Genomic DNA, 26,543 nt, shown 5'->3' with positions numbered 1-26,543 from the left:
GTCGGAGGTCACGGCGGCGTTGGCGGTGGCGTTTTTTTCTACCCGGAAACCGCGGCTGCCGGACCCGGGGACGAGTCTGTGTCGCCACGGCGTGAGCCGGACTGGCCTCTGGGCCTCGCCTGGGCCCCGCGGAGCCCGACGCCGCCCCCGGCGCGGCGGGGAGGATGGTGCCGAGCGGCCCCGGGCCCGCCGCGCGCCGCCGCCAGTGAGCTCTGAGCGGCCGCGGGCGTCCGCCGACCAGCTGGCCCGGCTGGGCCCGGGGCGCGCCGCTGCCCACCGGGGCGGGGTGAGCGGGGGCCGAGCGCGGGGCCGAGTGGGGGTCGCCGGGGCCGAGCGCGGGGCCGGGGTCGGGGTCGCCGGGGCCGAGCGCGGGGCCGGGGTCGGGGTCGCCGGGGCCGAGCGCGGGGCCGAGTGGGGACCGCGTCGCTCGGGAGCGGACCTGCCGGTCGGGTGTCCCCGCAGCCTCTCGGGGCCGCAGCCGCCGCCCGGGTCGCGGTGGGGTCGCTCCGCCCCGCAGGGTCCGGCCTGCGCCGCCGGCCTGGGCCTGATCCCCGCCGCCGGCCGGCCACTCGCCCCCGGAGCAGGGCTGCCCGCGGGGCCTCCCCGCCGCGCCCGAGGCCTGGACAGTTTGGACTCGGCGCGGGCGCTGCGGGTGGCCGGGTCGTGCCCGTGGGGTCGTGCCGGCGACCCGCTGGCTCCGCGCAGTAGCGTCCGCGAGGGCGGACGGGAGGGGACGCGCGGGTGCGGGAACGGAGCGCCGGCAGCGCGCGCGGGCTCGGTGGCTGCCCCGGGGCGGCGGGTGGCCGGCTTCACGCGCACTTCGATGAACTCGGGGGCGGCCGCGGGGGGCCTGGAGGCGCGGAGTTCCGTTTCTCGGGGTCAGCGCCGTGAGCGGTACCCCCGCGCCTGCTGGGCCGCTTCGAGCCTGTGAGCACCGGCGCCGGGTCAGCTGGCGAGGGGCTGCGGTCGGGGCCCGGGGCCTGCGCCGGGGTTGTCAGCGGCAGGCCGCGCCCTCGGTGCCGGCCGGGGGCTTCCGCGCGGCCCGCCCCGGAGCCCAAAGACTGCGGCCCCTCCCGAGCTGCTGCGCGCCTGCCTGGAAGGTGAGCCGCGGTGGGAGCAGGTGGAGGGAATCCAGCGCCGGCCCGGGATGGTTGGATGACGAATGTGTCGTAAGTCGGTTGGTGCCCAGAGCCCTCCGGTCCCCTCGGGGTCGGAGCACGTGGGAGCTGTCTGTGTGCAGCCGCTTGGGCACCTTCCCCTTCCCCCGTGTGGGAAAAGGAGATGGACCTGTTGTGCAGCAGAGACGTACTTCGTGACCCCAAGCCTGCTTTCTCTCTAGCATAGTGTGGACTTCCCAGTAGAGGTGTGGGAAGAATGGCTGTGGCCTCGTTGCGGGGCACTGGAAGTGGGGGCCGCCACCCACGCCTGGGGTCTGAGATCCCCAAATGCTGAGGGAACACCCTCTGTTTGGGCTGCAGCCGCCGCTGCTGCAGGGAAGAGAGACCAGACCTGCAGATAGTTCTGCCCGCAGGGAACATGCTTAGAGAGAGCGGGAAGAAGTGGCAGGCCGCAGTGGCCATGTGGCTGTGTTATGCTTAAGTGTCATAAAGGAAGTGGCTTTTAAGGTGGACCTCAGGGGGTCTGGAGCATTTGGGTCTTTCAGAATTAACCCGTGAAATGAAAAAGCAAGGGCCGGTTAATGGAACAGCACCCAGACTAGGTAGCTGGACAGTGGGGTCCTGCAGTCATTGGCCTCGTAGCTGGACAGTGGGGTCCTGCAGTCATTGGCCTCGGAACTCCGTTAAGGGTTAAATGCTCCTCCGGTGCCTGGGTGGTCAGTTAGTTAAGCAACTACCCTCAGCTCAGGTCATGATGCTGGAGCCCCAGGATCGAGTCCTGCATCAGGCTCCCTGCTTGGCAGGGAGTCTGCTTCTCCCTCTGACTCTCCCTCTTCTCTTGCTCTCTCTCTCTCTCAAATAAATAATAAAATCTTTTTTTTAAAAAAAAGGGTTAAATTCTTCTCCCCTTCTGCTTCTTTAGGATTTATTTGGGAAGGAGAGAGGGAGAGAGTCCTCATGCAGACTCCCCGCTGAGCGTGGGGCCCAACTCCAGGCACCATCCCAGGACCCTGAGATCATGACCTGAGTTTAAACCAAGAGTTGGGCACTTAACTGACTCAGCCACCCAAGTGCTCCAGTTAAATGCTTTTCTAAGATAAAAAAAGCTGAGGCTACCCAGTCTGGTTTCTGGTAGATTTCTGGGTTCTAAAGAATTGTTTTCATGGGGTGGGTTTCTTTTGTTCTTTTATGCCGCCAGTGACACAAAGCGGTGCTTGACTTATTTTAAGGACAATGAAAAAGATGCTGATGGTGATTTCTGTCTGGTATTAGCAATCAGGAAATTAGATTTGGTGTCTGCACGTTGTTTCCGCGCCTGTGTTTAGTTTGTGAGAACCCAGCCCTGGTGTGGTCTCTGCGGCTCTGGCTGCAGCCGGGTGATGGACGGCGCTTTTCCGCCGGTTCCCCAGTATTTTCGCGCTTTTCCGCCGGTTCCCCAGTATTTTCTCTGACATCAGTTCACTTCCCAGATGTGCTGTTTCTCTGACCCAGTATCCTTCAAGGAGGATGCCCTGTAATTGCCTCGCATCATTGTAACCAGTCTCAGGACCTCCCTGACTGCAGCCTTATCCTTTCTTTGAGCGCTGCTCAGGACTGCACTCTGTTGACTTCTTAATGCTTTTAGACGACTCGTCCCTTTCTACCCACTGCTGTGCTTCCTCGTTACAGATGAGCATCTGAAAAAGAGTGGTTTTAACAGGGGCCGCAGCACGACATTAGTCCAGGGACGGACAATCTGCGTGGTTTTTTTTGTCAGTAGTGTGCTGCGGAATTCTGTTGCCATGTAAGAGGGTTTTTAAAAGTATCTTACTATGACACTACAATTAATATTAAAAATGATCTGTGGAATTTAAGAAACAAAACAGGTGATCATAGGGGAAAAAAGAGAGGCAAACCAAGGAACATATTCTCAGTTATGGGGAACAAACTGATGGGTACCAGAGGGGACGTGAGCGAGTGCAGGGGTGAAAAAGGTGGTAGGGACTGAGGAGGGCGCTGTTTTCCATGAGCGCTTGGCAATGTATGTGAGTGTTGAATCACTAAATTGTACACCTAAAACCAGTATTACTATCTGTTAACTAACTGGAATTTAAATAAACTTGAAAAAAATAAACCGAGTTGAAAAAAACCGAGCACAGTATCATAGTAATAAAAAAAAGGAAATGGAGGAAAGAGAGTTTTTAGCAAATTGATTTTCCATATTGGATTTATTTTAATAAATATGGAAATCTTTTAATTATCTTTCCCTGGTACAGATTGAATAAATTTGACCAGAGGTTTGTAGTTTGTATGATTACAGATCTCAGTGCGATCCTGGGGACTACAGAAGCCTTTGGTGATGACAATCTGCAAAGTACAGTCATTTGCCAGTTGGTCTTTTATGCTCGTTGGTTAAAAGTGCTGTTTTCATGGCATCTCCCACTTGTTATACTGAATTTGGATGTTACAGTATAATTTTACATTGAATGTTTAGTGTTCATTTAATCTTGTCGTCACTCATGATTTATTTTTTTAATATATGTTAATTAAACTCCCAAGTCATTAAACTTTAATGTGGGGATACTTTTAATTCGGTTTTTAAGATGGTCAGCAGTTTAAAAATATTAAAGAACAAAGATAAATTATTTTCTGTTTTGGAACTATGGTGAATTAATTTTATAAAAAAGGGACAGGGGCATGTTGGAGGTTACAGTGATTTTACGTTATGACTTGGAGAGTGGAACCATGCGTTCATTAATTATAAGTGAGTAAGTACAGCCTGAGTCTGAATTTTGAAAGTAAGTCTGCTTACAAACGTAATTATATCAGCCTGTGTTGTTCCTTTCCTTTTTGTCTTTGAGTACTGGTATTGCCTAAAATGCACATTTAGCAACTAAAACTTTATGCTTTCTGTTGTAATTTCTCTTTTGATCATTTAAACTTCTGGTTATGGTGGAAGTTTTTTCTACACTGAATTATATTAGCTTGAGAAACAAACCATGGACAAAATTCTACTCATCTTTGCTTTGTATGCTAATGGATGAACATTTTGAGACATGAATTGCCTTGTTTATAGAGATGGAAAGTAAGTTCACCATTTTAAACTTCAGAAAAGTTGGTTTTGTGCTTTTTGAATTCCACGAGTAAAAACATTTTATATATCTGTGGCTTGTAAAAAAATTTATTTCTTTCCAACTTGATGTTGGACTTGAAACCTACTTATCAACCCTCGTATTGTGGCACAGCTTTTGGGCTCGGATGAATTTAATCAGAGTCTATCTCTGCCACTTATTACCTTGCACAAATTACTTAATCTCTTTTGACTCAGTTTCCCCTTCTGTACAATCAGGATGGTAGGATCTACTTAGCATTGTTGCAGGATTAAGAAGTACAATGTGAGTAGAGCACTTGGCGCGGTGTCTGACACAGGGTGTGCTGTAGGTAGTCGGGTTAGACAGGACACTCTCCTTCTGCCTTCCTCATATCCCCTTAGTGAGAGGGCTCTTGCTTGTATCGCTCCTGATGTCTGAACTGCAAAGTTTTATGTGTACCCTCGGTTTTTACCTCATTTGACGGGGGTTGACTAGGCTTGACTATTGATCCAAATCCGGAACATCTCCTGGGAGGCCGCACTGCGCTTACTGGTTAGTGCGCTGGCTCTGGAGGTGGACTGGATTGGAGTCTTGGTTCTTTTCCTATTGTATGACCTTGGGTAAGTTAGCCGACTGACTTAGGCCGTAATTTCCTCTTCTGTGCAATACAGATGTTGTAGGGCACATACACAGTATGTGCAGGACTCCTGGAACCGTGTGCCACTCACGTGAAAAGTGGGCAGCCGTGTCCAATGTTACGTTAAGCACCTGCTCTGTGTCAGGCGGTGCCTGTCGGGGGTGGGGCAGTGCAGAAACATCACGGGAAGGAGAAGCAACACGAGCAGGAGCAGGGTGGCTTTCGTTTGGCTAAAGGAGGGCAGTGTCTGGGGAGGGGGAGCAGCTGCTCGCGAGCGAGGTTCCAAGGCGGGACCTGCTAGACGGTGACTGTGGGAGGGAGAGACTCAGGAGGGGCTGGCAGTGGTCACTGGGGGGGCGGCTGTGTCTGTCCAGGAGGATGAGCTGATTTGGCGACCGCGGATGAGGTTGGACCCAGTCGGCTCCAGGTAGCTGTGGCTTAGCTCAGTAGAGGGCTTCGGTGGGTGGCTGTTTGGAGCGGCGGTGGGAGATCGGTCTGCAAACTTGACGGGAAGCGGGAAATGAGCGTGTCTGCCTTGTGCAGAGGCCGGGCCATGAGCTTGGGGTGGAGGCTGAGCTGCAGCCGCTCTTGGAGCAGAGTGAGGATGGTAGCTGGGCGCTCGAGACCGCCCAGGGTTTCTTGGACGCCAGCAAGTGCCTGCGGCTCTGCCAGGTGTTGCACGATCTGGGGTCCTATCCGCGAGTGCTCTTTGGTGGGCGCAGGATATTTGAGAAATGCCGCTTCAGTCCTTACACTCGGAGCGGGCCTCTCTCCCACATCCCGGTGAGTTGCGGCTCTTCCCCTGGCCCAAGAGCAGGGTGTCCTGGGGTGGGCAGAACGGGCTCTCCAAGCCTCCCCCACGATGTCGCTTTGGCATGCCCCGCCCCCCGCCCCACCTCCCCGTCTCTTCCAAACTTAGAAAAGGACTTGAGTTTATAGGGGAGATCTAACGAATTTCCCATTTAGCTTGAGGCCGAAAACCTGGTTTAAGGTGAACAGTGTTTTTTTTCAAGTGAGCTTTTTGATTGGGTCACAGGTAGTGGTTTAGCAGATCTAAGTTCCGGTTTTAGATTGCAGTTTTAAACTTGAGCAAGTCGCTCTGTGGTGTACTTGGCGAGAGGGACACCCTGTGGAAGGGCTCGTTATCTGACATAATCAGTGTTCGTTTCTTTTCTTTCTAATAAAGATGCTAAGCCCAGATGCAGATTGCGTGTTTCAGCTGCGGCTCCTGGTCCCTTGGGCAGCCCTCTCGCTGGAGTAGCTCCTTTCTGTCCATTTCTTCCCTTCTCCTGACCCTGTCGCTTGTCCTTTCCCGTGAAGCGCTGCTGTGCACCTGTGGCCTGTCTCCTCATCCTGTTTGATTTCCCTCCGCCAGAGTGGTTTTAAAGGTAACCAGTGATCTTGCCAGGTGCAGGATTACGCAAGCTCAGGTTCAGCTAAGCACGTCTCCAGCGGAGAGACTCATGTCCTTTCTTTTCTTACTCCTCCTACTTTCACACTTCTCAGAGCCCCTTCCTTCTTGACGCTCTTCGCTCCTGCCTTGCAGGACACCTTACCATCCTGGGGGCCTCTCTGCTCATGTCACCCGCTCCCCTCCATGCCCTGGGGAGGGGCCCACGCTTGTCGGGAGGACCTCTAAGGCACCACCTGCCCCAGGCACACACGTTAGTGGGTGGTCTAGAGGAACCTCACCTAAGTATTTTGTTGGGTTTTTTTTATATATTTATTTTTTTTAAAGATTTATTTATTTACTTAATTGACCGACAGAGATCACTAGTAAGCAGAGAGGCAGGCAGAGAAAGAGAGAGGAGGAAGCAGGCTCCCTCCTGAGCAGAGAGCCTGATGCGGGGCTCAATCCCAGGACCCTGGGATCATGACCTGAGCCGAAGGCAAAGGCTTTAACCCACTGAGCCACCCAGGTGCCCCTCACCTAAGTATTCTTATTTTATTTTTGGTTTCTTACAAATCCCTCTGTGTACAGATCGCTGTGAGTTAAGCTTTGCCTTTCTTTAGCACCAGGACATACTAGAGGACCATCCTGTTTTTTATTTATTTTTGTTCTAGTTTGGTATAAAAAAGGTATGTTATTTTTTTAATCACCTTTATCATTTTTTAAAGAATTATTTATTTTAGAGAGAAAGAGCATGAGTGGGAGGGGCAGAGGGACAGGGACAGAGACTCTCAAGCAGCCTCTGCACCCAGCTCAGAGCCTGACTCAGGGCTCAGTCCCACACGACCCTGAGATCATGACCTGAGTTGAGACTAAGAGTTTGACTCTCGGGGTGCCTGGGTGGCTCAGTGGGTTAAAGCCTCTGCCTTCGGCTCAGGTCATGATCCCAGGGTCCTGGGCTCAAGCCCAGCATCAGGCTCTCTGCTCAGGAGGGAGCCTGCTTCCCCCTCTCTCTCTGCCTACTTGTGATCTCTGTCAAATAAATAAATAAAATCTTTTAAAAAAAAAAAAAAAAAGAGTTGGGCTCTCAACCAACAGCGCCACCCAGGCACCCCATCACCTTTATTAATGAACAAAGTGAATAGAATTAAGATTTAATAAAGTTTGGGGCGCCTGGGTGGCTCAGTGGGTTAAAGCCTCTGCCTTCGCCTCAGGTCATGATCACAGGGTCCTGGGATCGAGTCCCACATCGGGCTCTCTGCTCATAGGGGAGCCTGCTTCCTCCTTTCTCTCTGCCTGCCTCTCTGCTTACTTATGATCTGTCTGTCAAATAAATAAATAATTAAAAAATAAAAAATAAAAGAATAATAGGACCAGGGGCGCCTGAGTGGCTCAGTGTGTTAAGCCTCTGCCTTCGGCTCAGGTCATGATCCCAGGGTCCTGGGATTGAGCCCCGCATCGGGCTCTCTGCTCAGCGGGGAGCCTGCTTCCCCCTCTCTCTCTCTCTGCCTGCCTCTCTGCCTACTGGTGATCTCTGTCTGTCAAATAAATAAATAAAAATCTTAAAAAAAAAAAAGATTTAATAAAGTTTTTGTTTTGGCCATGAGAGCAGCAGGATCTATTGGGGATTATATATATAAATTTTATTGTTAGAAATTATTACAAAGAGAATACATACTCACTATGGAAGATCTTTTATGTGAGAGTGCGTTGTGCCTGAGCAGGAAGAGGAGAGGGACAGAGAAGATCCAGTAGATTTCCCGCTGAGCCGGGAGCCGAGTGCGGGGCTCGATTTCACGACCTGACGTCAGGACCTGAGCTGAAACCAGGAGTTGAGCCACTCAGGCGCCCCTCATTCGGAAATTTTTTTAAAAGAAGATGTATGTAATCTCACCAGCTAGAGAGAACCAGCACTGTTTACAGTTTGCGGGTGGCTGTCTTTTCACCCCCTGTGGGGGCTTAGGCGCACCCACACGCTCGTCCTTAAACCTGCTGAGCCTTGCTCTGTGTCACCGTAGGTCCTGGCTGTCTGAGGACCGTGGTGTTTCTGCTGAGAGTAGATCCTGTAGCCGTTGCCCTGCTGGTGGGTACCTGGTTTTTCTTTTTCTCCTTCCTTTTCTTTCCTTTTCTTTTCTTTTCTTTTTTTTTTTTCTTTTCTTTCTTTCTTTCTTTCTTTCTCCATTTTAAACGCTCCTGAGGGAGCTGTGTTAGTTAAATCTTTGGTTTCAGCGAGGAGTATTTTCTCAGGTGAAGTTTTCAGAAGTCACATAGCAGAGGTGGGAGTGTGCTAGGCTTTAATGCTGTTGATCTGTGTGGCCAAGCTGGTCTCTAGCGAGATTAACAGCCCTTTTTCTCCCTTTTTAAAGTGACCGTTGTTTCTCCTAACTTGAAGGTTGCTTGAGGTAACTCCGCAGTAATCTTAGCCTTTGTCTACTTAAATTGCCACCTGAGGTGTTAGTTTTGGCGGTGAACTCATCTCCCAGCTCTAGGTGCTTTGCCAGTGGACTTGAATCACGTGCTTGTAAAATTGCCTTTGGGCTGTGTTCTGGTACCTTAAATGCCTAGACTTTGCCAAGAGGCAGCATCACAAGCCCTGGCGGTTTCTCTCTTTATCTTTGTGAAAGTCCCTAATTGAAGTTGGGGTGGGTTTAGGGGAGGGGCCGGATAGTGTGCTTTCCCTCTGATCTACTTTTCCTATCCCTGTACAGAGCTTAACTTACTCTTTAATTAGTGACACTTACTATGATGAAGGTTACAGAAATGTTCTTGTCATTTTTGGGGCAAAGAAATAAATTTGTTTAGCTTTTGTTAAATTTGTATTTGAAAATGCTTGTAGGAAAGGAATTTTAAGTTTGTGAAGTATTTAGACTTTTCATTGTTTTATTAAAAAATTTTTAAAAAGCTTGAGGCACCTGGGTGGTTCAGTTGGTCAAGTGTCTGAGTCTTGATTTCAGCTCCGATCATGATCTCAGGGTTGTGAGGTCGAGCCCCACGTTGTAGGGCTCCCTGCTGGCCGTGGAGCCTGCTTGGGATTCTCTTCCTTTCTGCTCCTTTCCTCGTCTCGATCTCACACGTGCTCTCTAAAAAGAAAACAAACAAATAAATAATTAAAAACTTTACTTTTAAGTAAACATAGTTGGCCTCCTCTGGAACTTTCTCTAATTAAATTAGCTATGTTGATGTTTGTTAATTTTTAGGTATTTATGCTGATATTTATCTGAGTGTTTACATTCTGATGTGACACGGTTTTAATGACTTAGTTTTCTCTAAAAGCTTATTTTAGATTTTTCTATTTTTCTAGATGTTTCATAATTGTAGTTTCAGGTGCTTACGTTTATATATGATTCAGATTTTGTTCTCTTTCTTAATAAACTTTATAAGCATATATAAGAGGCTTCCAACTTTAAATTTACCGAATTCTAAGTTATTATTGATGTTTTTGTTTCGGAATCTTATGACTCTTAACCTAAGTAATGCCATTTCTAGATTTTTATCTTTTTAAAAATACTCAAGTTTTGGGGTTTTTTTCCTAAAATACTCAAGTTTTTAAAAGCAGTTTTAGGTTCACAGCAAAATTGAGAGGAAGGTACAGAAACCAGTCTGTCCGCACAGGTGCACGGCTTCCTCCATTGTCAGCACCCTCCATCCCCCGCCTCCTCACAGGTGACACATTTGTTACAATTGGTGAACCTCCTCTGTGGACCTGTCACTAGTATCCAGAGTGCAGTTTACATTAGCACTTGTGTTTGGTGTTGTATGTTCTAGGGGTTTGTACAAATCTATTTATTTATTTATTATTTATTTTAAGTTTTTTTTTTGTTTTTTTTTTTTAATTTATTTTATAGCAGGCAGAGAGGGAGGAAGAAGCAGGTTCCCCGCCAAGCAGAGAGCCCAATGCGGGGCTCAATCCCAGGACCCTGGGATCATAACCTGAGCCGAAGGCAGAGGCTTTAACCCACTGAGCCACCCAGGTGCCCTGGACAAATTTATAATGACCTGTGTCCACCTGATAGTGTCATGTGGTGTTTTCACTGCCCTGCAGAGCCTCTGTGCTCTGCTTCCCACCCACCGCAGCCTCCGGTCTTCTTATTGGCTCCATTGTTGTGCCTTTTGTAGAAGGTCATATAGTTGGGGTCATCCTGTAAGTGGCCTTTCGGATGGGCTTCTTTCATGTAGTCATATGCATTTACGTTTCCCCCTCGCCTTTCACGGCTGAATAGCTCTTTTTTTAGTGCCAAATAATATATTCCATTATCTGGATATACCACAGTTTATCCATTCACCTACTGAAAGGTATCTGGGTTGCTTCCAAATTGTGGCTATTATGGATAATGTGCCTATAAAGATCCAAGTGCAGATTTTTGTGTGGACAGAAGTTTTTGTTTTGTTTCGTTTTTTAAGGGGTGAGAGGGGGAGAGAATCCCAAGCAGGCTGTGTGCCCAGCACAGAGCCTGACGTGGGGCTCAGTCTCATGGACCGGAGATCGTGGCCTGAGCTGAAATCAGGAACCAACCCTTAACTGACTGAGCCACCCTAGCATCCCCATGTGGACGTAAGTTTTAAACTCCTGTGGGCAAATACCAAGCAGTGTAGTTGCTGGACCTTATGGGTAAGAGTAGGTTTTAATTGGGACGCCTGAGTGGCTCAGTCGGTGAAGCCTCTGCCTTCGGCTCAGGTTGTGATCAGGTGTCCTGGGATTGAGTCCCGCATTGGGCTCCTTGCTCAGCAGGGAGCCTGCTTCTGTGCCTGCTGCTCCCCCTGCTTGTCTGCGCTCTCTCTCTCTCTCTTTCTGACAAATAAATAATATATTGGGGGGAAAAAAGAGTATGTTTTAGTTTCGTAAGAAAAGACCAAACTGTCTTCCAGAGTGGCTGTTACCATTTTGTACTCCCGTCAGCACTGAATGGGAGTTCCCGTTGCTCCACATCCTCGTCAGCATTTGGTGTTGTCAGTGTTCTGGGTTTTGGCCATTCTAGCAGGTGTAGTGATATTTCATTGTTGTTTTAATTTGTATGTTCTGATGACCTACGATGTGGGGCATCTCTTTGTGTACTTATTCACCATCTGTAAATCTTCTTTATTGAGCTGTCAAGAGCTAATATTTATTTATTTATTTATTTAACATCTTATTACTATAACTATTTTGGGCTAATTTTTAAATTGTGCTGTTTTTTAAGAGTTCTTTGTATATTTTGGGTAACAGATATGTCTTTTGCAGTATTTTCTCCTAGTCTGTGCTTGTCTTCTCATTCTTTCAACAGTGTGTTTCATAGAGCAGAAATTCGTAATTTTAATGAGCCCAATTTTTTAAAAAGTTTTTATTTAAATTCTAGTTAGTTAGCACCCAGTGTTAAATTAGTTTCAGGTGTGTGGTATAGTGATTCACCACTTCCCTAATACACATCATGACACGTGTACTCCTTAATTTCCGTCCCCTGTTTCATCTATCCCCGCCCCGCTTCCCCATCTAGCTATAGTATTGTCTAATGTGTTCCAAGAATTATAAGCAGTTAGACCGTTGAGGTAGACGAGACCTAGCTCACGGTGGCTTGCCGTTCTAAGGAGCTTGGACTTCATCCCTTGGCTGTTGGAGCGCTGCGAGAGTTCAGCAGTAACACAACTAGATTGACATTTGGAGAAGTCACTCTCGCAGCATGTGGAGGATGGATGATGTGACTGGTATAGGCAGAGCCGGTTGAGACGCTTAGTAATAGCTACAAGAGAAAGGTGATAAGGGCCTGAACTAAGGGCAGGAGTGTGGAGAGGAAGAGGAAGTAAGAGATGGTAAAGAAATAGAATCTTTTAGCACTTAGCAGTTGATTGGATATAGTGGGGAAGGCACAGGCAGTCTGGCTTGTTTTCCAGAGTTATGGATTGAGGTGGGGAATACAGGGGGAAGAATCTTATTGGCAGGAAGGCAGATGAGTTCAGTTTTGGACATGTGGAATGTGTAAGTATAAAGATGCTCGCTGGGCTCGTGGATGTCAAGCTCTTAGAGTTGTGGAGGGCTGATACCTCTTCACATGAAGGTGGGGGAAATGGGTGAGCCTGAAAGAGATTTCGGAAAGAAGAGCTACAGGATTAGCTAGTGGGTTTGGTTGGTGGTCGTGGTGAGGCCATGACCATGACTTAGGTAAAGAAGGAGTATTTTTTTTGGGGGGGGGGTCAAGTTCTGTTAAGTTCTTAGAAATAAAAACTCATATCTTACACATATCTTACCCACAGACTCATACACAGTTTGAAAATGCATGTGCAGATAATTCATTTAATTTCATGATACTGGGATGACTTGGTCCTACTAGTCAAGGAGAGCGTGATCACGGCTGATCGTTTTCTTATCTCTCACAAATAGAAATTAAAAGGTCCAGATAAAATATGGCAGACATAAACCAGTCATGTAGTTTTAAAAAATCACAGTCATGTTAAGTTTATCCAAGGAACGCAAATATGAGTTAGCATGAGAATGTCAGCGTATAGTCGATGTCGACAGATCAAAGAGAAAAAGTTGATAAGAAGTTGCAGAGAAAGCGATCATTAAAATGTAACTCCTATTTGTAAGGAAAGTCTGTTTGCGTGCTTGAATTGGAGGAGTACTTTCTTTCTTTCTTTCTTTTTTAAAGATTTTATTTATTTATTTGACAGAGATCACAGGCAGAGAGGCAGGCAGAGAGAGAGGAGGAAGCAGGCTCCCCGCTGAGCAGAGAGCCCGATGTGGGGCTCGATCCCAGGACCCTGAGATCATGACCTGAGCTGAAGGCAGAGACTTTAACCCACTGAGCCATCCAGGTGCCCCGGAGGAGTACTTTCTTAACCTGGCAAGGGGTTTCTTTCAGAAACCTTTAACATACACGGTAGTTAATACTGAAACACTTAGAAGCATTCTCTTTAAAGGCAGGAATCGACTGTTGCCACTTCTCTTCATCATTTCACTGAAGATTTTAGTCAAAGTTTAAGAAAAATAAATAGGGGCTGGAAAGGAAGAAATATTTACTAGTTTGCAATGTGACTGTCTACACAAAACCCAGGGAAAGCTACAAATAACCTAGTTAGAATTTAAAAGATTTCAGCGGTGTGTCTGGAAGCAACCAAAGCCTGTTGCTTTTATACACATCAGCAGTAAGAAACGTAATTTTTAGGAGATGCTGTCAATGATACCTGCATAAATCAGTATTTTTTGAATCTAATAAGGTACATAAGAAGTTTTAAAAAATTACTGAAAAAGATAAATGAACCCAAGTAAATTAAGACAGATTCTGTTCAGAGACTAGGGACCTCAGTGTTATAAAGATGTCATTTCTTCCCCAAATTAGTAGTCTGTTTGGTACAGTTTCAGTTTAAAACTCAACTAGATTTTCCTGAGAACTTTATAGGTAGGACCTAAAATTCATACAGCAGAGTAAAGGGCCAAGAAGAGCTCAGACGATTTTGAATAAAAGTAAAATGTTAGAATTCTTGTATTAGATGGCAAGATTTCAAACGGTACCAAGGTGGGGAGATGCAGACACCATGATGGGACATTAGAAAAGCCTAGAGACAAACCCACATTCATCTGGGAGCTTCGTGTGTATGAGAGGTAGCCTTCCAAATCCATGGGAAATCCATGTTCAGTATAAAACCATCTTCAGTGAATGATAGTGGGTAATTGGCCTCCTATATCGAAAAAGATTAAATGAGAAGCCTACTAAATTCTGGAATCTCAAATCAATTCCAAGTCGATAAGAGACTAAAAGTCAAACTCTAAGACTTGAAGAGAAAAATAATGAAAGAGAATTAAATAACGTACGCATACACATCATCATAAAAGGAAAGGGGGGATAAATACATTAGAATCAAGAACTCGTAGCTATCACGGAAATGCAGACCACAGCACGGTGGTCTGCACACCCATTAAGGTGGCAGTAATGAACAAGGCAGTGATGAGCGTGGGTGATGCGGTGGGGAAAAGCACTCACTATCTGGCGGTGCGGATGCGGAGTGGGGCAGTTGCTTTGGAAAACAGCCCGGCAGATTCTCAGAAAGTTAAACCTGTGGTTACCACATGACCCAGCAGTGCCACTCTTGGGGTATGTAGGACAGACAGCAGCCAGGAGAAGTGGACACCTGTGTCCATACAATAAATGACACATGCATGTTCGTAGCAGCCTGACTCAGTGGATGAAAGGTAGAAACAGATATCTTTCAGCTGACGCGTGGATGTGCAAAATACGTGAATAAAGTATTTCAAACAGTGGAGTATTTGGAGCAACAAAAAGGGAGGAAGTACTGATACATGCGACATCACGGACCAACCCGGACACACCGTGCTAGGGGAGAGCAGCCAGTCACCAAGGGCCATATGCTGCAAGTCCATTCCTGTGCAGCGTTTGGAATGGGCAGATCTGTAGAGACCAGCTGTGTTAGTGGCTGTCTTAGGGCTGCAGGGGATGGGGAGTAACTCCTAAAGCGTGGGGGGTTTCTTTATGAGACGATGAAAATGTTTGAAAATTGATTATAGTGAAGGTTGCCCAGTTTTGTGAGTTGATTTGTGCATGTTAAATGGGTGAATTATATGTAAATTATATCAAGAGAGTTGTTGAAAAAATACAAGAACCTTTCATATGGTAAAAGGTACCATAAACTGTATTAAAGGAAGTCCACAGACGTCATCAAGTATAATGTATAAGTAACATATGTATAGATACGTATTTATGTAACATATACATAACATATGTATACATTACGTTATGTGTAACATAAAAAACTGGAAATGGCTTGGGCTCCAGAATATAAAAACTCCTGAGCTTTAATGAGAAATGGACGAAAGGCTGATAAGTAGCCAAAAGACTGAGACAGTTTCCCTAGGAAGAAGCTCTAAGACTTGAAGAGGAAAATAATGGCTAAGAAATGGCGATTTCTTTAAATGGCTGAGAAAGCAGTGGAGATGGTCAGTCTGAGGGAGACACAATTGAAATAGTGAGGAGGGCGCCTGGGCTCAGTCGGGAAGCCTCTGCCTTCGGCCCCGGTCACGATCCCAGGGTCCTGCCCTGGGCTCCCTGCTCGGCTGAGTCTGCTTCTCCCTCTGCCCCGCTCCTGCTCACGCGCCTGCTCTCTCGCAAAAATAAAAATTAAAACAAAACGATGAGATAACATATCGCAGCGATCTTACTGGTGGTCCCAGTGAGTAAGCTTGCTTCAGAGTGTGGAGTGTTGGTCCTAATGTCGGGGAGTAGACTGAGCCCTTCTGTTGCTGGTGGGACTCCTTGGAGAGCTGTGTGGCGTGACCCGGTCCGGTGGCCGAGGGGCCTGCCCTGTGGCCCAGGGCCCCTCCTGTGCGAGCTGCAGGGCCTGGTGTGGGAACTGGGAGGACCCCAGGCCTCAGCCGCACTTGCACACGGTGTGGCTGGTGCGTCCGGCAGCCGCGGTCTGCAGAGATCAAAGCTCCAACCATGGGAATGAGACTAGCGTCAGAATATAGTCAGTGTCTCATGTTCCACAAGTTTCTGTGTGCAGTGCCAGTAATTGTGTGTGTGTGTATGTGTAGTAAAAGGACACAAAACACGTGGGGATGTTGCTCTGGGAGGAGCACGAAGGATATTATTTCACATCTCAAAGGACTCTTGGTGAGGGTGAGGCAGGACACAGCCCGGCTTACTGCACGTGGTCGCTGTTGGTTCTTAGGGCGTGTTGATGCATATTTTTCTCTCAAACCTAAAAGCTGTTACAGATTTTTTTTTAGTTGCTTTTTTTAGTGTTGTTGTCGGTTCATGTATAGACTTGCTCGTTGTGTGTCAGCTCCTGTACTGGGGCCAGGAACGAGGGGGCTAGGGCAGTGAGTAAGACTGGCAAGATTTCGGGGCATCTGGGTGGTTAAGCCTCTACCTTCGGCTCAGGTCATGATCTCAGGGTCTTGGGATCGAGCCCCGCATCGGGCGCTCTGCTCAGCCTGCTTCCTCCTCTCTCTGCCTGCCTACTTGTGATCTCGGTATGTCAAATAAATAAATAAATAATCTTAAAAAACAAAAAACCAGACTGCAGTGCACAGCAGTCCATCGAGGAGCCCACAGGAAAAATAAATCCTGTTACATAGAGCCAGGCACCAGAGAAGGAAACCACGGCAGGGATCGTAGGGTTTCTTTGGGCGAGACGGTCCCTGAGTCTAACGATTCGTCCCTTTCAGGTGGAGCTGATGGGAATAATGTTCAGCATCAACCCCCTGGAGAACCTGAAGCTGTACATCAGCAGCCGGCCTCCCCTCGTGGTCTTCATGATCAGTGTCAGTGCCATGGCGATAGCTTTCCTGACCTTGGGCTATTTCTTCAAAATCAAGGAGATTAAGTCACCGGAAATGGCGGAGGTATCGTGTGTTCCAAATCTTCCTCTCGGGCTGGCCAGGCCTTCCACAGTAGGGGAGCAGCCTTGGACTCTCCACACACCTTTCCTTTGAACGCAGTGAGAAAGCAGCGTTTTCCCCAGCATCTGTCTTCCGTCTCCGTGTGGTTCACTGGGAATACATCTAGTCAGACAGTGTTGATTTAAGTGATGTTACCAGTTTCAGTTAGACTGCTTCAGCGGTGAACCGTGCGTTTGGGAAGTATATTGTAAAGTGTGTCAGGAACTTAGAGAACTAACATGCTTGCTATTATTAACTTAATAAATCAGCAAATTTATTATTAAAGTTTTGAATTAGCTAATTGCTATTTTTAAAAACTGTAAACATTTGTTCTTTTGAGGCCCTGTGTCATCACGGAGTTTTAGTAGCTGTACTGATAGCTTTTCCGTTTCTTGAGGAGGGACACTGAAGAAATACAAAGCTGGATCTTATTTCCGAATATATTTGTTTTTATTAAGCAGAGCTTTCGTTTTCTGCACACTGGCCTTCTAGATTTTACACTGTGGTCAGTTTAAATAAATTATTAGGGTGTTGCCCTTTAAACCTTAATCTAGGCAAATAATGGTTTGAATACTCATAATTTGGGTTCTAAAAGATGTATTTTTGCATATACCAAGAAAACAACACAAAGTTAACAGTTCTTATTTAATGGAGCTGAATGATAATGTACCTATTACAAAATGTATTTGACAACGTTAGGAATCATGCTGAATTAAAGGTATGGTAAATTACTGGTGGTTGTGGTTTCTCTTAGGACAAAAGAGTTCCTGCCATAGTAGACTTATGGGGTGCCTTCTCTTACCCTTTCTCTTCTGGGGTGCGTGCCTTGGTGGGAGCGGGAACAGGGGCGGGATTGGAATCGGGCTGTGCCTGCCTTGTGTGCGCCCTGTGCAGGAAAGGAGGGTTCTTCCTCGGTGTAGCAGGGGGCATGGCTTGCTCTGTGCTCTGTCCTCAGTGCTCTCGATCCTAGACTACCTTGGCAGGAGGGGGGTCCCCTTCACAAGTGAACTTTTTCACAAAGTTTAAGTGACAAGTGTTAGCTATTTCTGCCAGGAAACCCTTTCAAACTGTTTCTAACCAAGAAGAGTACAGGCTGGTTCAGCTCTCCCTCTGCCCTGACTCTGCCCGAGTCTTTAAAGGTCGTGCAAATAGCATGTGCCCACATTAGGGCTGAAAACGAATATTCTAGCCACAACCAGGGCTCTGCAATCCTGGCATTGCTTTCCCTCAGAGCCCAGGGCCACGGTGAGCACTTGGCCAGCACCAGTGGTTAAGGCAGCCTGGATGATCAGTCCTTAGTCATCGGAATGGTGCCTGACATTGGCTTTGGCTGTCTGTCCAGAATGGGCTCGCGGTCTGCAGGAAGGCAGTGCCAAGGCGGTGCAGAACTGTGGTCATGATCGACTTCGTGGTTTTCTTTCCTTTCCTTTTCTTTCTTTTTTTTTGTTTTTTAAGATTTTATTTATTTATTTGACAGATCACAGCAGAGAGGCAGGCAGAGAGAAGGAGGGAAAGCAGGCTCCCCACCAAGCAGGGAGCCCGATGCCGGGCTAGATCCCAGGAACCTGAGATCGTGACCTGAGCCGAAGGCTTAACACACTGAGCCACCCAGGCGCCCCATGATTTTATTTTCAAATGAGGATCTTAGAAATTTGGGAAAAGTTAGGGGCTATGAATCAAAAAACTTAATCCTGCTTCTGCCGTCAACTGTGGAATTTGAGAGTCCATAAGGCTGCCCTTGGCCTCAGTTCCCTCATGTCTGGAATATGAAGGAATGTACTAGAATGTTCCTGTTCAGCCCCAGTGTTTGTTTTTTTTTTTTTTTTTTTTTTTAAAGATTTTATTTATTTATTTGACAGAGAGAAATCACAAGTAGATGGAGAGGCAGGCAGAGAGAAAGAGAGGGAAGCAGGCTCCCTGCTGAGCAGAGAGCCCGATGCGGGACTCGATCCCAGGACCCCGAGATCATGACCCGAGCTGAAGGCAGCGGCTTAACCCACTGAGCCACCCAGGCGCCCCAGCCCCAGTGTTTTTGAGTGGTCGGTCGACCCTGTAGGTTTGGAGGAGTGTAGTTTGATGCACCCGCCGTAGCTGCCGCAGACTGATGGACCGGGTTCTCTAAAGGTAGACTCGCTGGCCGCTCCAGGATTGCTCCGACAGCGCCCTGCCCTGCCCTCCCCTCCCCTCCCCTGCTCCTCGTTAGAGTGATCGAAGTATAACTCGGATTAGTCCTCACATCTGACAGCTTCCTGTAGACTAATGTTGCCTGAAGGAAGTCAGTGTCTCACCCGGGGCTAGTGTGTTCTTCCCTTTCATCCCGAGTTTATCTTTGCCTTTTTGTGAAAATTAAATTAAAATAGAACCCGGTAAGTACTTTATTATTGTTGGTTTCGGTTGAACCATGACATAAGCAGCTGTGTATGTATTTAAAACTGCCTATGATTTAAACCGCCAATACAGAAGTGAACAGATGCCAGAAAACATCTTTTCTCCTCCTTTTTTAAATTGTTCTGCTTTAAGGTGGTCATGATTGAAAGGCCGTGACAAGGGGGCCATACTGGTGTTGGTATTGACGGTGGTGAACTGACCTTTCCAGAAATTATGTTAAGGCAGCTTTATTTATTTATTTTTTTAGTTTTATTTATTTAAGTACCTTTGGACCCAACATGGACCTCAAACTCACGACCCTGACTGAGACCAGGAGTTGCATGCTTTTCTGACTGAGCCAGCCAGGCACCCCCGGCAGCCTTATGTAAAAGTGCACTGGGCTGGTTCTGTCAGGGGAGTGGGTGACTCGATCTCGGGGCTGTGAGTCTGAACTGCACGTTGGGTGTAGAGATTACTTAAAAGTCTTAGAAAAAACAAGTAACTAATCACATCTGCTAAGTGAATTTGGGTTAATGCTTTTAATGTTTTACTACTTTCATTCAAGCTTTCTTTTCAAGTTTTGTTCTCAAGCTAGATCATTTTCTCTAAGTATAATATGCTGTTTTTTAATGCATTTTCTTGAATAAGCTGGTTTAATCTCCTAGTTTATTTCGTATCTCATGCCAGTGAAGAGCTCGTATTTTAGATTGTGAATGTGAGAGTGGTTTGGAAAACCAGCACCGTTATGCCACTGCGAGAGGCTGGTGGCTGTATTGTCGTAGTTATTTTCAGCACTTAACTCTGTGGCTCGGTGACCCCCTCCAGGGGTCCTGGCTGTAGGGTGCCAGGGGCAGCGCTTTCCGACGGCTCTCACGTGCTTTCCTTACACCTCTGTTTTCTCCCAACGCAGGACTGGAATACGTTTCTGCTGCGGTTCAACGATCTGGACTTGTGTGTATCTGAGAATGAAACACTGAAGCACCTCACAAACGACACCACAACCCTGGAGAGCACGGTGGCCAGCGGGCAGGCCAGAGCGTCCACCCAGTCCCCGCAGGCACTGGAGGACGCGGGCCCACTGAACATCTCAGTGGCCATCACGCTGACCTTGGACCCGCTGAAGCCCTTCGGAGGGTACTCCCGCAATGTTACCCATCTGTGCTCGACCATTCTGGGCCATCAGATTGGACTTTCAGGTATGTGAGTGTCACCCTTTTCCGTTTAGATTTTCTTAGGCAGCAACTTCTAAGACAGAGTATCAGTGGTATATGGTTTTTACTCGTCAGATTATTGTTTTTACACGTGTCCTCTTTTCTTGAGTTGGAGCTAAATGAAGTCAAGAAGGAGCTGTTTTTGCTGCGTCTTCACCTAAAGTGCTTGGTGTACACTAGGCTCTCAACACAGCGGCTGAGAGGACACTTTAAGGCTGAGCTCCGGTTTTAATTTTTACAACACAAAATTTTTATTCAGGTTTTTCATCTTAGAGTTTTCACTACATACTACAAATATTGTTACTAGTCTACAAATTTTTGAATGCGCACCCACATTAGCTCAGCACTGTGCCAGCTGCTGGGAAGAGCAAGAAAAAGCCCAAGACCTGGTCTTGTCTGTTGGAATTTTAGGATCACAGAAGAGACCAATATAACATGAGTTAATATTTATCAAACACGTAACAGTAGTTCCTGGCACAAAGGAGATGCTGTACTAAGTGCCAGGCTTCCCTCTCAGCAGGGAGCTCTTCTCTCTCTCTCTCCCTCTGCCCCTCCCCCTGCTTGTACTCTTTCCCTCTCTCTTAAATGAATTTAAAAAAAAAAAAAATAGTGAAAATAACCATCAGTAGAACATTGAGCCCTGCTCTTGGACCAGTGGGGCGTTCTGACCGTGACAGACTGCAAGTGATTCAGGAGACAGTTGAGGACGTAGCAGAAGCTGGAGTGACTAGGACAGGCTTCCTACAGAGGCCCAGATCTTAGAAGAATAGTCTTTGGTTCTTTGTTACCAAGGGCCTCTCCGTCCTTGGAGGAACTTGGGAGTGCCTGGCCGACCTCTGCTGGCTCTTCCGGCTGAGAGCTGTTCCCACAGGAGTGCGGGAAGGTGACTCTGGGAGTGGGTGGACCGTCTCCTTCTGCTGCGGTACTAGACCTTGGTTTTCGTTGAAGCTTCTTTATCCCTTATCAGTTCCCAACCTTCCTGAAGTCTGGTAGACCCCCGGATCCTTGGTCTGCTCACATGTGGAAGGGAGCAGTAACGCTTCTCTGGTCATGTTTGTGGGATGGCGTGTGTTTTATGTGGAGTGATACATCTAACAGCGATTTGGAAATGGCACGAGTGCCGTACAGGTGCTAGAACAGCGGAGGTAGTAACTCAGCCCGCCCCCAACTTTCTACCTTGGGCACTGGGGGCCCTTGTTGCCTGGCATCTCTGGGCCCTGGCTAACAGTGGCTCCTTTCCGTTTGCCACACGCGGGCTCCCCCGGGTGAGCAGGCCTCGCAGTCTGGCTCCAAGCTCTAGTTCCTGAAATCCCGCACAGGCAGATGTCTCGCTTCTCTGGGCGGATTGGGGATTCCTGGGTGAGTTTGATTCCAGGATTCCTTGGAATCCCAGAGCATAATGCATAGATGAGTTCCTGCCTTGATTTACCAACGCTCTCCCTCGCTGCCCCCTACCCCCATTTCTCTTTCGCAGGCCGGGAAGCCCACGAGGAGATCAACATTACCTTTACCCTGCCTACAGCTTGGAGTTCGGACGACTGTGCCCTTCACGGTCACTGCGAGCAGGTGGTGTTCACCACGTGCATGACCCTCACAGCCAACCCTGGGGTGTTCCCCGTCACCGTGTAAGTGTTTTCCGGAACCCCGTGGCTGCGCGCCAGAAGCCCCGTTGACCAGGAGTGGGACTGGGGCGCTTGGGCAGGTTCTGGGGAAGCTTGCGGTAAACGACTAGACACGGCTGTCCCGGCAGGCCCATCTGAAGGGTTATTTGAGTTGAGTTTGGGATCCTAAGGTAGAACTTGGCATTGAGGATTGGAGAGTGAGTGATGCTTGAGCAGGGACTGAAAGCATCCGCTCTGCTTACCGTGCTGGGCCGCCTGTCCTGTCGGTGCAAGCGTGTCACACCGAGTTAGTAGGAGCTGATGTGTCACCAGCAGGACTTAGGAGGAAGCCTCCAGAAAGATGAAGCTTTAGTCATTGCGACCGGGAGCATAAATGAATCTTTCTGCGAAACAGTGTCTGTTGCTGAAACTTGTGCCTCATCTGTTTTGAGCAGCTGTCATGTCACCGTGGATAAGTTTTAAGGTTTGGGGTTTTTTTTGCCTCTTTATAATGGAGATAATGATCTGTAAGTACATGAAATGCGTAAGATGTAGCCTATTTAAGAGAATTCTAAGATGAATTCTGGTTTTTTATTTAATTATTTTTATTAACCTGCAATGTAGAGGAATTCTTTTTAAAGAAGAAGAATTACTCAGGGGGCGCCTGGGTGGTTCAGTCAGTTGACATCTGACGTGATTTCGGCTCAGGTCATGATCTCGGGGTCGTGAGGTGGAGCCTCACGTCGGGCTCTGTGCTGGGCATCGAGTCTGCTTGAGCGTCTCCCTCTGCCTGTCCCCTACGCACGTGCACGCACTCTCTCGCTCGCTCGCTCGCGCTCTCAAAAAATAATTACTCTGGGATCTACCTGTTTTAGATAGTTGGAGGTTTGTAGGACAAGATCAGGTGAGTGTTACTTGCTGTCGGAGAAGTTTGTGTATAAAACTTTCAGTTGTGACTGAGAATTTAGTTAATCTACAAAAATGGGCCTAAAAGGGCCAGGCCTCTCTTTGGCTACATCACAGGGAAGAGAACCATGGTTGGTTGACTTGTGAAGCCAGAAATCTTAACAAGCAGACTTAACAAACAGACTTGCCTGTTTCTTACTCCGTTAGGTGTTCGTTAAATTTAAAAAAAAAAAAACCTGTAAGCTAAAAAGAACGTAAGGGTCTTCATCTTAAAGAAATGTATGTTGCTTCTTTCTCTTCTCCACACGGGACGCCATGCTCAGTGTGGTGCCTGGGCCGTGGGGGAGGCCCGGGTGAGGGCATCAGGCCGCTGAGCCTTGTCTTGCGCTCTCTTCCCCGCAGACAGCCACCACACTGTGTTCCCGACACGTACAGCAACGCCACGCTCTGGTACAAGATCTTCACGACCGCGAGAGACGCCAACACAAAATATGCTCAGGATTACAACCCTTTCTGGTGTTACAAGGGGGCCATTGGAAAAGTCTATCACGCTTTGAATCCCAAGCTTACAGTTATTGTTCCAGACGTAAGTGAGAGAAGTTGTGTGTCTGTGTGTCTGCCTGCATCTGGGGACAGTCACCTAGGCCCTCTACCTCCTTGAGTGCGCTTAGCCCTTCCCCTTCTGGATTTCCAGCTGGGCCAGGAGACTAGGGGTGGTAGCGGGGGCCCGGGTGGAGCTGCCACCCTGTTGGTTAAGGACACTCTGCGTCTGTTCTTCATTTTCTGCTTTGGTCACCAGCGGTTACGTTTGTCACGCGGCCGTCGTGTTCCAGGGACACGTGTACCGTCTGCTCACTCCCGCGGTCACTCCGGGAGTATTGGGTTGGTGTGAACATGAATAGTAAATCGTGTGAAATTCAGAAAGGTGGAAGTAAATTGGAGGAGAAGAGTCTTTGGCGAGATACCGAGGGCTGGTAGGGTTTTACCTAACAAGGCTGTAACCCGCCTGCTGGGGTTGGTTCGGCCTCGTGCCCAGCCTTGAACCCGCTTTTAACGGACTGCACGGATTTTTCTAAGTGTCCGCACTTTTCTTCCTGTCGGTATATGGTAGCTAGACTTCTTCTGGCCTGATTCTTTTCTCTTTCTTCTGTCGAGCTGTAGCAGTTGGTGGGCTGGGGCTGCGGGACTGAGCAACAGAGCCAGACTGGGCACCGGGCAGGGGCCGGGGGCTGGAAGACACGTCGGTGCCTCGCCGAGGCTTTCGGACTGTGTGCGTTTGGGCTGTAGGGCCTTGCACAGCAGTGCGTGAGGGAGACGGGTCTGCCCAACCCATGAGCGTTTGTGGGCTGGAGCCCAAGGGCCCAAGGCTGATGTTTCGAGGCCTGGAGGTGCGTGCGTGTGTGTGCGCGTGTGTGAAGGAAAAGGGGTGGGAGCAGGGCCGGCGTGCGGCACCTGGCAGGCCTGGCAACGGTGACCGCGTGCGGGAGGTCAGAGGAGACTGAATCAAGGACTTGGAAAGTGAGAAAAGACCGAAGGAAGCCGCCCGTGGGGAGAGGCCTTCTTGGCGGGAGCGTAGGGAGGATTGGGGAAGACAGGCTTGGGCTGTCAGAGGAAGGGGCGGAGGAGAAGGGGAAGGGTTAGAGCCCCTGGGTCTCTGGGGCTTCCTGGGGACGGGGGTCCTGGGGCAGGGTCCTGGGCAGTGTGGGAGTGCAGAAGCCGCCAGGGCAGGGGCTGCCTTAGGAAGAAGTGGGTGGCCCCAGGAACAGCGTCTTTACTTAGACCCGGTTTTAATAGTTTAGAAGAGGAACAGAACCCTCTCTTCTTCCAGTTAAGAATTCAAGTTGAGGGGAGTCTGGAGGTTATGAACCCATTTCCAGAATCCTAGCAAAGACGTCTTCCAGCAACTCAGTGCGATGTTTCTGGCTTGTTCTCTTTATTCAGGACGACCGTTCATTAATAAATTTGCATCTCATGCACACCAGCTACTTCCTCTTCGTGATGGTGATAACCATGTTTTGCTACGCGGTCATCAAAGGCAGACCCAGCAAGTTGCGTCAGAGCAATCCCGACTTCTGTCCCGAGAAGGTGAGCGGTGGACGGGTGTGGCCCAGCACTGTTGCTGGGGTCTCTGCAGACTGAACGTCCTGCGTGGTCCTGATTCTCTCTGTGGCTGGCGGCTCGTCTCCTGCAGAGAGCTTAGGTCCTGTGTGTATCTGTAGTGGTCTGCCCCCAGCCGCACACCCACTGCATGGCTGGGAACTGGGAACTGTTCTCAGAGCCCCGGGCGGGCGGAGGGGGGGGCGGGCCGCAGACCCTGGCAGGGCTGCTTCCTGTCTGCTTCTGTCAGCTGGAGGAGCCGCCTCGCAGAATCCTGACCGTGGTCTCAAAACTGCGACCTCTGTCTCGGCAGGGGGTTCTGCTGGATCGGCCGCTCGCAGCGGAGACTTTCGGGTCGCTGTTCATGCCCTGCTGAGTGAGATCTTTTTTCCCTAGGGAGTTAGTCATTCCTCTGCCCGCTAGATGCCTGCCATGTAGCTCCCGGTGTTTGGTTGATAAAGGGTCTGGATCACCGGTGAGGGCGCCGGTGGGACTGAGTTCTGCGGGCTCTGCTGTGTGGCGGGCTCATCGTGTTCTCTTTCAGGTGGCTTTGGCCGATGCCTAACCCCACAACTGCCCGTTCTCTGAGAGAGACTGAGAGAACCATAATCATTGCCTGCTGAACCCAGCCTGGGCCTGGACACTCTGTGAATATATTATCTCGCAATGTTGGGTTATTCCAGCCAAAGACATTTCAAGTGCCTGTAACTGATTTGTATATATTTATAAAATCTATTCAGAAATTGGTCCGATGATGCACGTGCTTCGCACTGGGTGCAGCCGAAAGCCTTCAGCCCCACCGCGGACTTGGTGGGATGCGCCTGCGCCGCCGGGGAGGACGGGCGGCTCGCTGCGGCGGAGCGGACCGTGCCGTCTTCCCCGTGGTCGCGGGCGTTTCATGGCTGGCGGGGTTGAGGTTTGCTTCGGTCCTGTCTCAGCCCGTATGTACAGAATGTTCGAAACCGTCTGCACCTTCGATGTGATACTGCATTTCCAAAGCCACCAATCCATTTTGTGGATTTTACGTGTCTGTGGCTTAATAATCATGGTGACAACAATAATCCCTTTTTCTCCGTTTTGCTTGCAAGGAAACATGCCTGTCTTTCTTATTTCTTGTTTTGTTTTTTTTTTCCTTTGAAAAGAAAAGTAAAATAGTCACATTTTAATACTACTCTAGTTAGGACAGACTTGTGCTTTCATCTTGAGTGAAAAGTTAACTATTGAAAAATCACCTACTTGGTAAAGATCTAAGTTTCATTTTCCATACAGACGGTGAGGAACCTGGTCTTGTGTGGGGCGAGTTGGCACAGAATCTCCCACTGTCTTCTCCTCTCTTGGCCCTTTCCTCCATTATCAGAGTTAAAGCAGCGTCCTCACTCAGAGAGCTTAAAAATGAAGTGAATGGCTCTAGAGTAGAAATCAGCTGTTCTGTTTGCTGGAATGCTGACGGCAGTTTGGAAAGAGAAAGCTGGTTCAGCCCAATAGTTGTGCAGGAGTTTCTTGTCTTCCTTGAAGAGGGAGTGGGTTTTCTTCCTTCTGCTGTTTGCATCTCTGTCTCTGCAGTGAACGTGTCTTCGGAAGGAAGTGGCAGCTGGTAGATCCGGGCACGTCATGGTGCCTGTGGAACTGGAAGGAAGGCCGCTCTGATCCGCCGTGTCTGAGGAAGACAAAAAGCATTTTTCTTTCCTGTGGCACTTTGCTGATCAGACCCTTTATCTCTTTTTTCTTCTAATCCATCTTGTAAAAAAAAAAAAAAAATTTGCGTGGTCTTTCCTA

At 48.5% G+C, this 26,543-nt stretch overlaps 1 protein-coding gene across 2 annotated transcripts; it reads left to right on the top strand.

The window, feature by feature from the left end:
* The first annotated feature begins 7 nt into the window (after nucleotides 1-7).
* TMEM248 (transmembrane protein 248) lies at nucleotides 8-26,543 on the top strand. Of its 2 annotated transcripts, none has more exons than XM_059154635.1 (7): nucleotides 8-286; nucleotides 16,373-16,549; nucleotides 19,863-20,148; nucleotides 21,638-21,788; nucleotides 23,073-23,256; nucleotides 24,612-24,755; nucleotides 25,312-26,543. In XM_059154635.1, exons 2-7 carry the CDS (start codon nucleotides 16,382-16,384, stop codon nucleotides 25,330-25,332), a joined length of 954 nt encoding a protein of 317 aa, XP_059010618.1. In that variant the 5' UTR covers nucleotides 8-286; nucleotides 16,373-16,381; the 3' UTR covers nucleotides 25,333-26,543. The 2 variants fall into 2 exon arrangements, with proteins under 2 accessions (XP_059010618.1, XP_059010619.1); XM_059154636.1 differs by lacking the exon at nucleotides 8-286 and adding an exon at nucleotides 8,236-8,299.

The sequence above is a fragment of the Mustela lutreola genome, chromosome 17, assembly GCF_030435805.1.
Source record: "Mustela lutreola isolate mMusLut2 chromosome 17, mMusLut2.pri, whole genome shotgun sequence".
NCBI lineage: Eukaryota > Metazoa > Chordata > Mammalia > Carnivora > Mustelidae > Mustela > Mustela lutreola.
The sequence above is the reverse complement of the archived record's forward strand: the minus strand, read 5'-3'. Positions and strand labels throughout refer to the sequence as shown.

What these genes read in the sequence shown, in the direction of transcription:
- TMEM248 (XM_059154635.1), top strand. Translation starts at nt 16,382, where the DNA reads ATGGGAATAATGTTCAGCATCAACCCCCTGGAGAACCTGAAGCTGTAC. An exon ending in CCATCAGATTGGACTTTCAG is followed by an intron (nt 20,149 to 21,637) that starts GTATGTGAGTGT and finishes TCTCTTTCGCAG; the next exon opens with GCCGGGAAGCCCACGAGGAG. An exon ending in CCGACTTCTGTCCCGAGAAG is followed by an intron (nt 24,756 to 25,311) that starts GTGAGCGGTGGA and finishes GTTCTCTTTCAG; the next exon opens with GTGGCTTTGGCCGATGCCTA.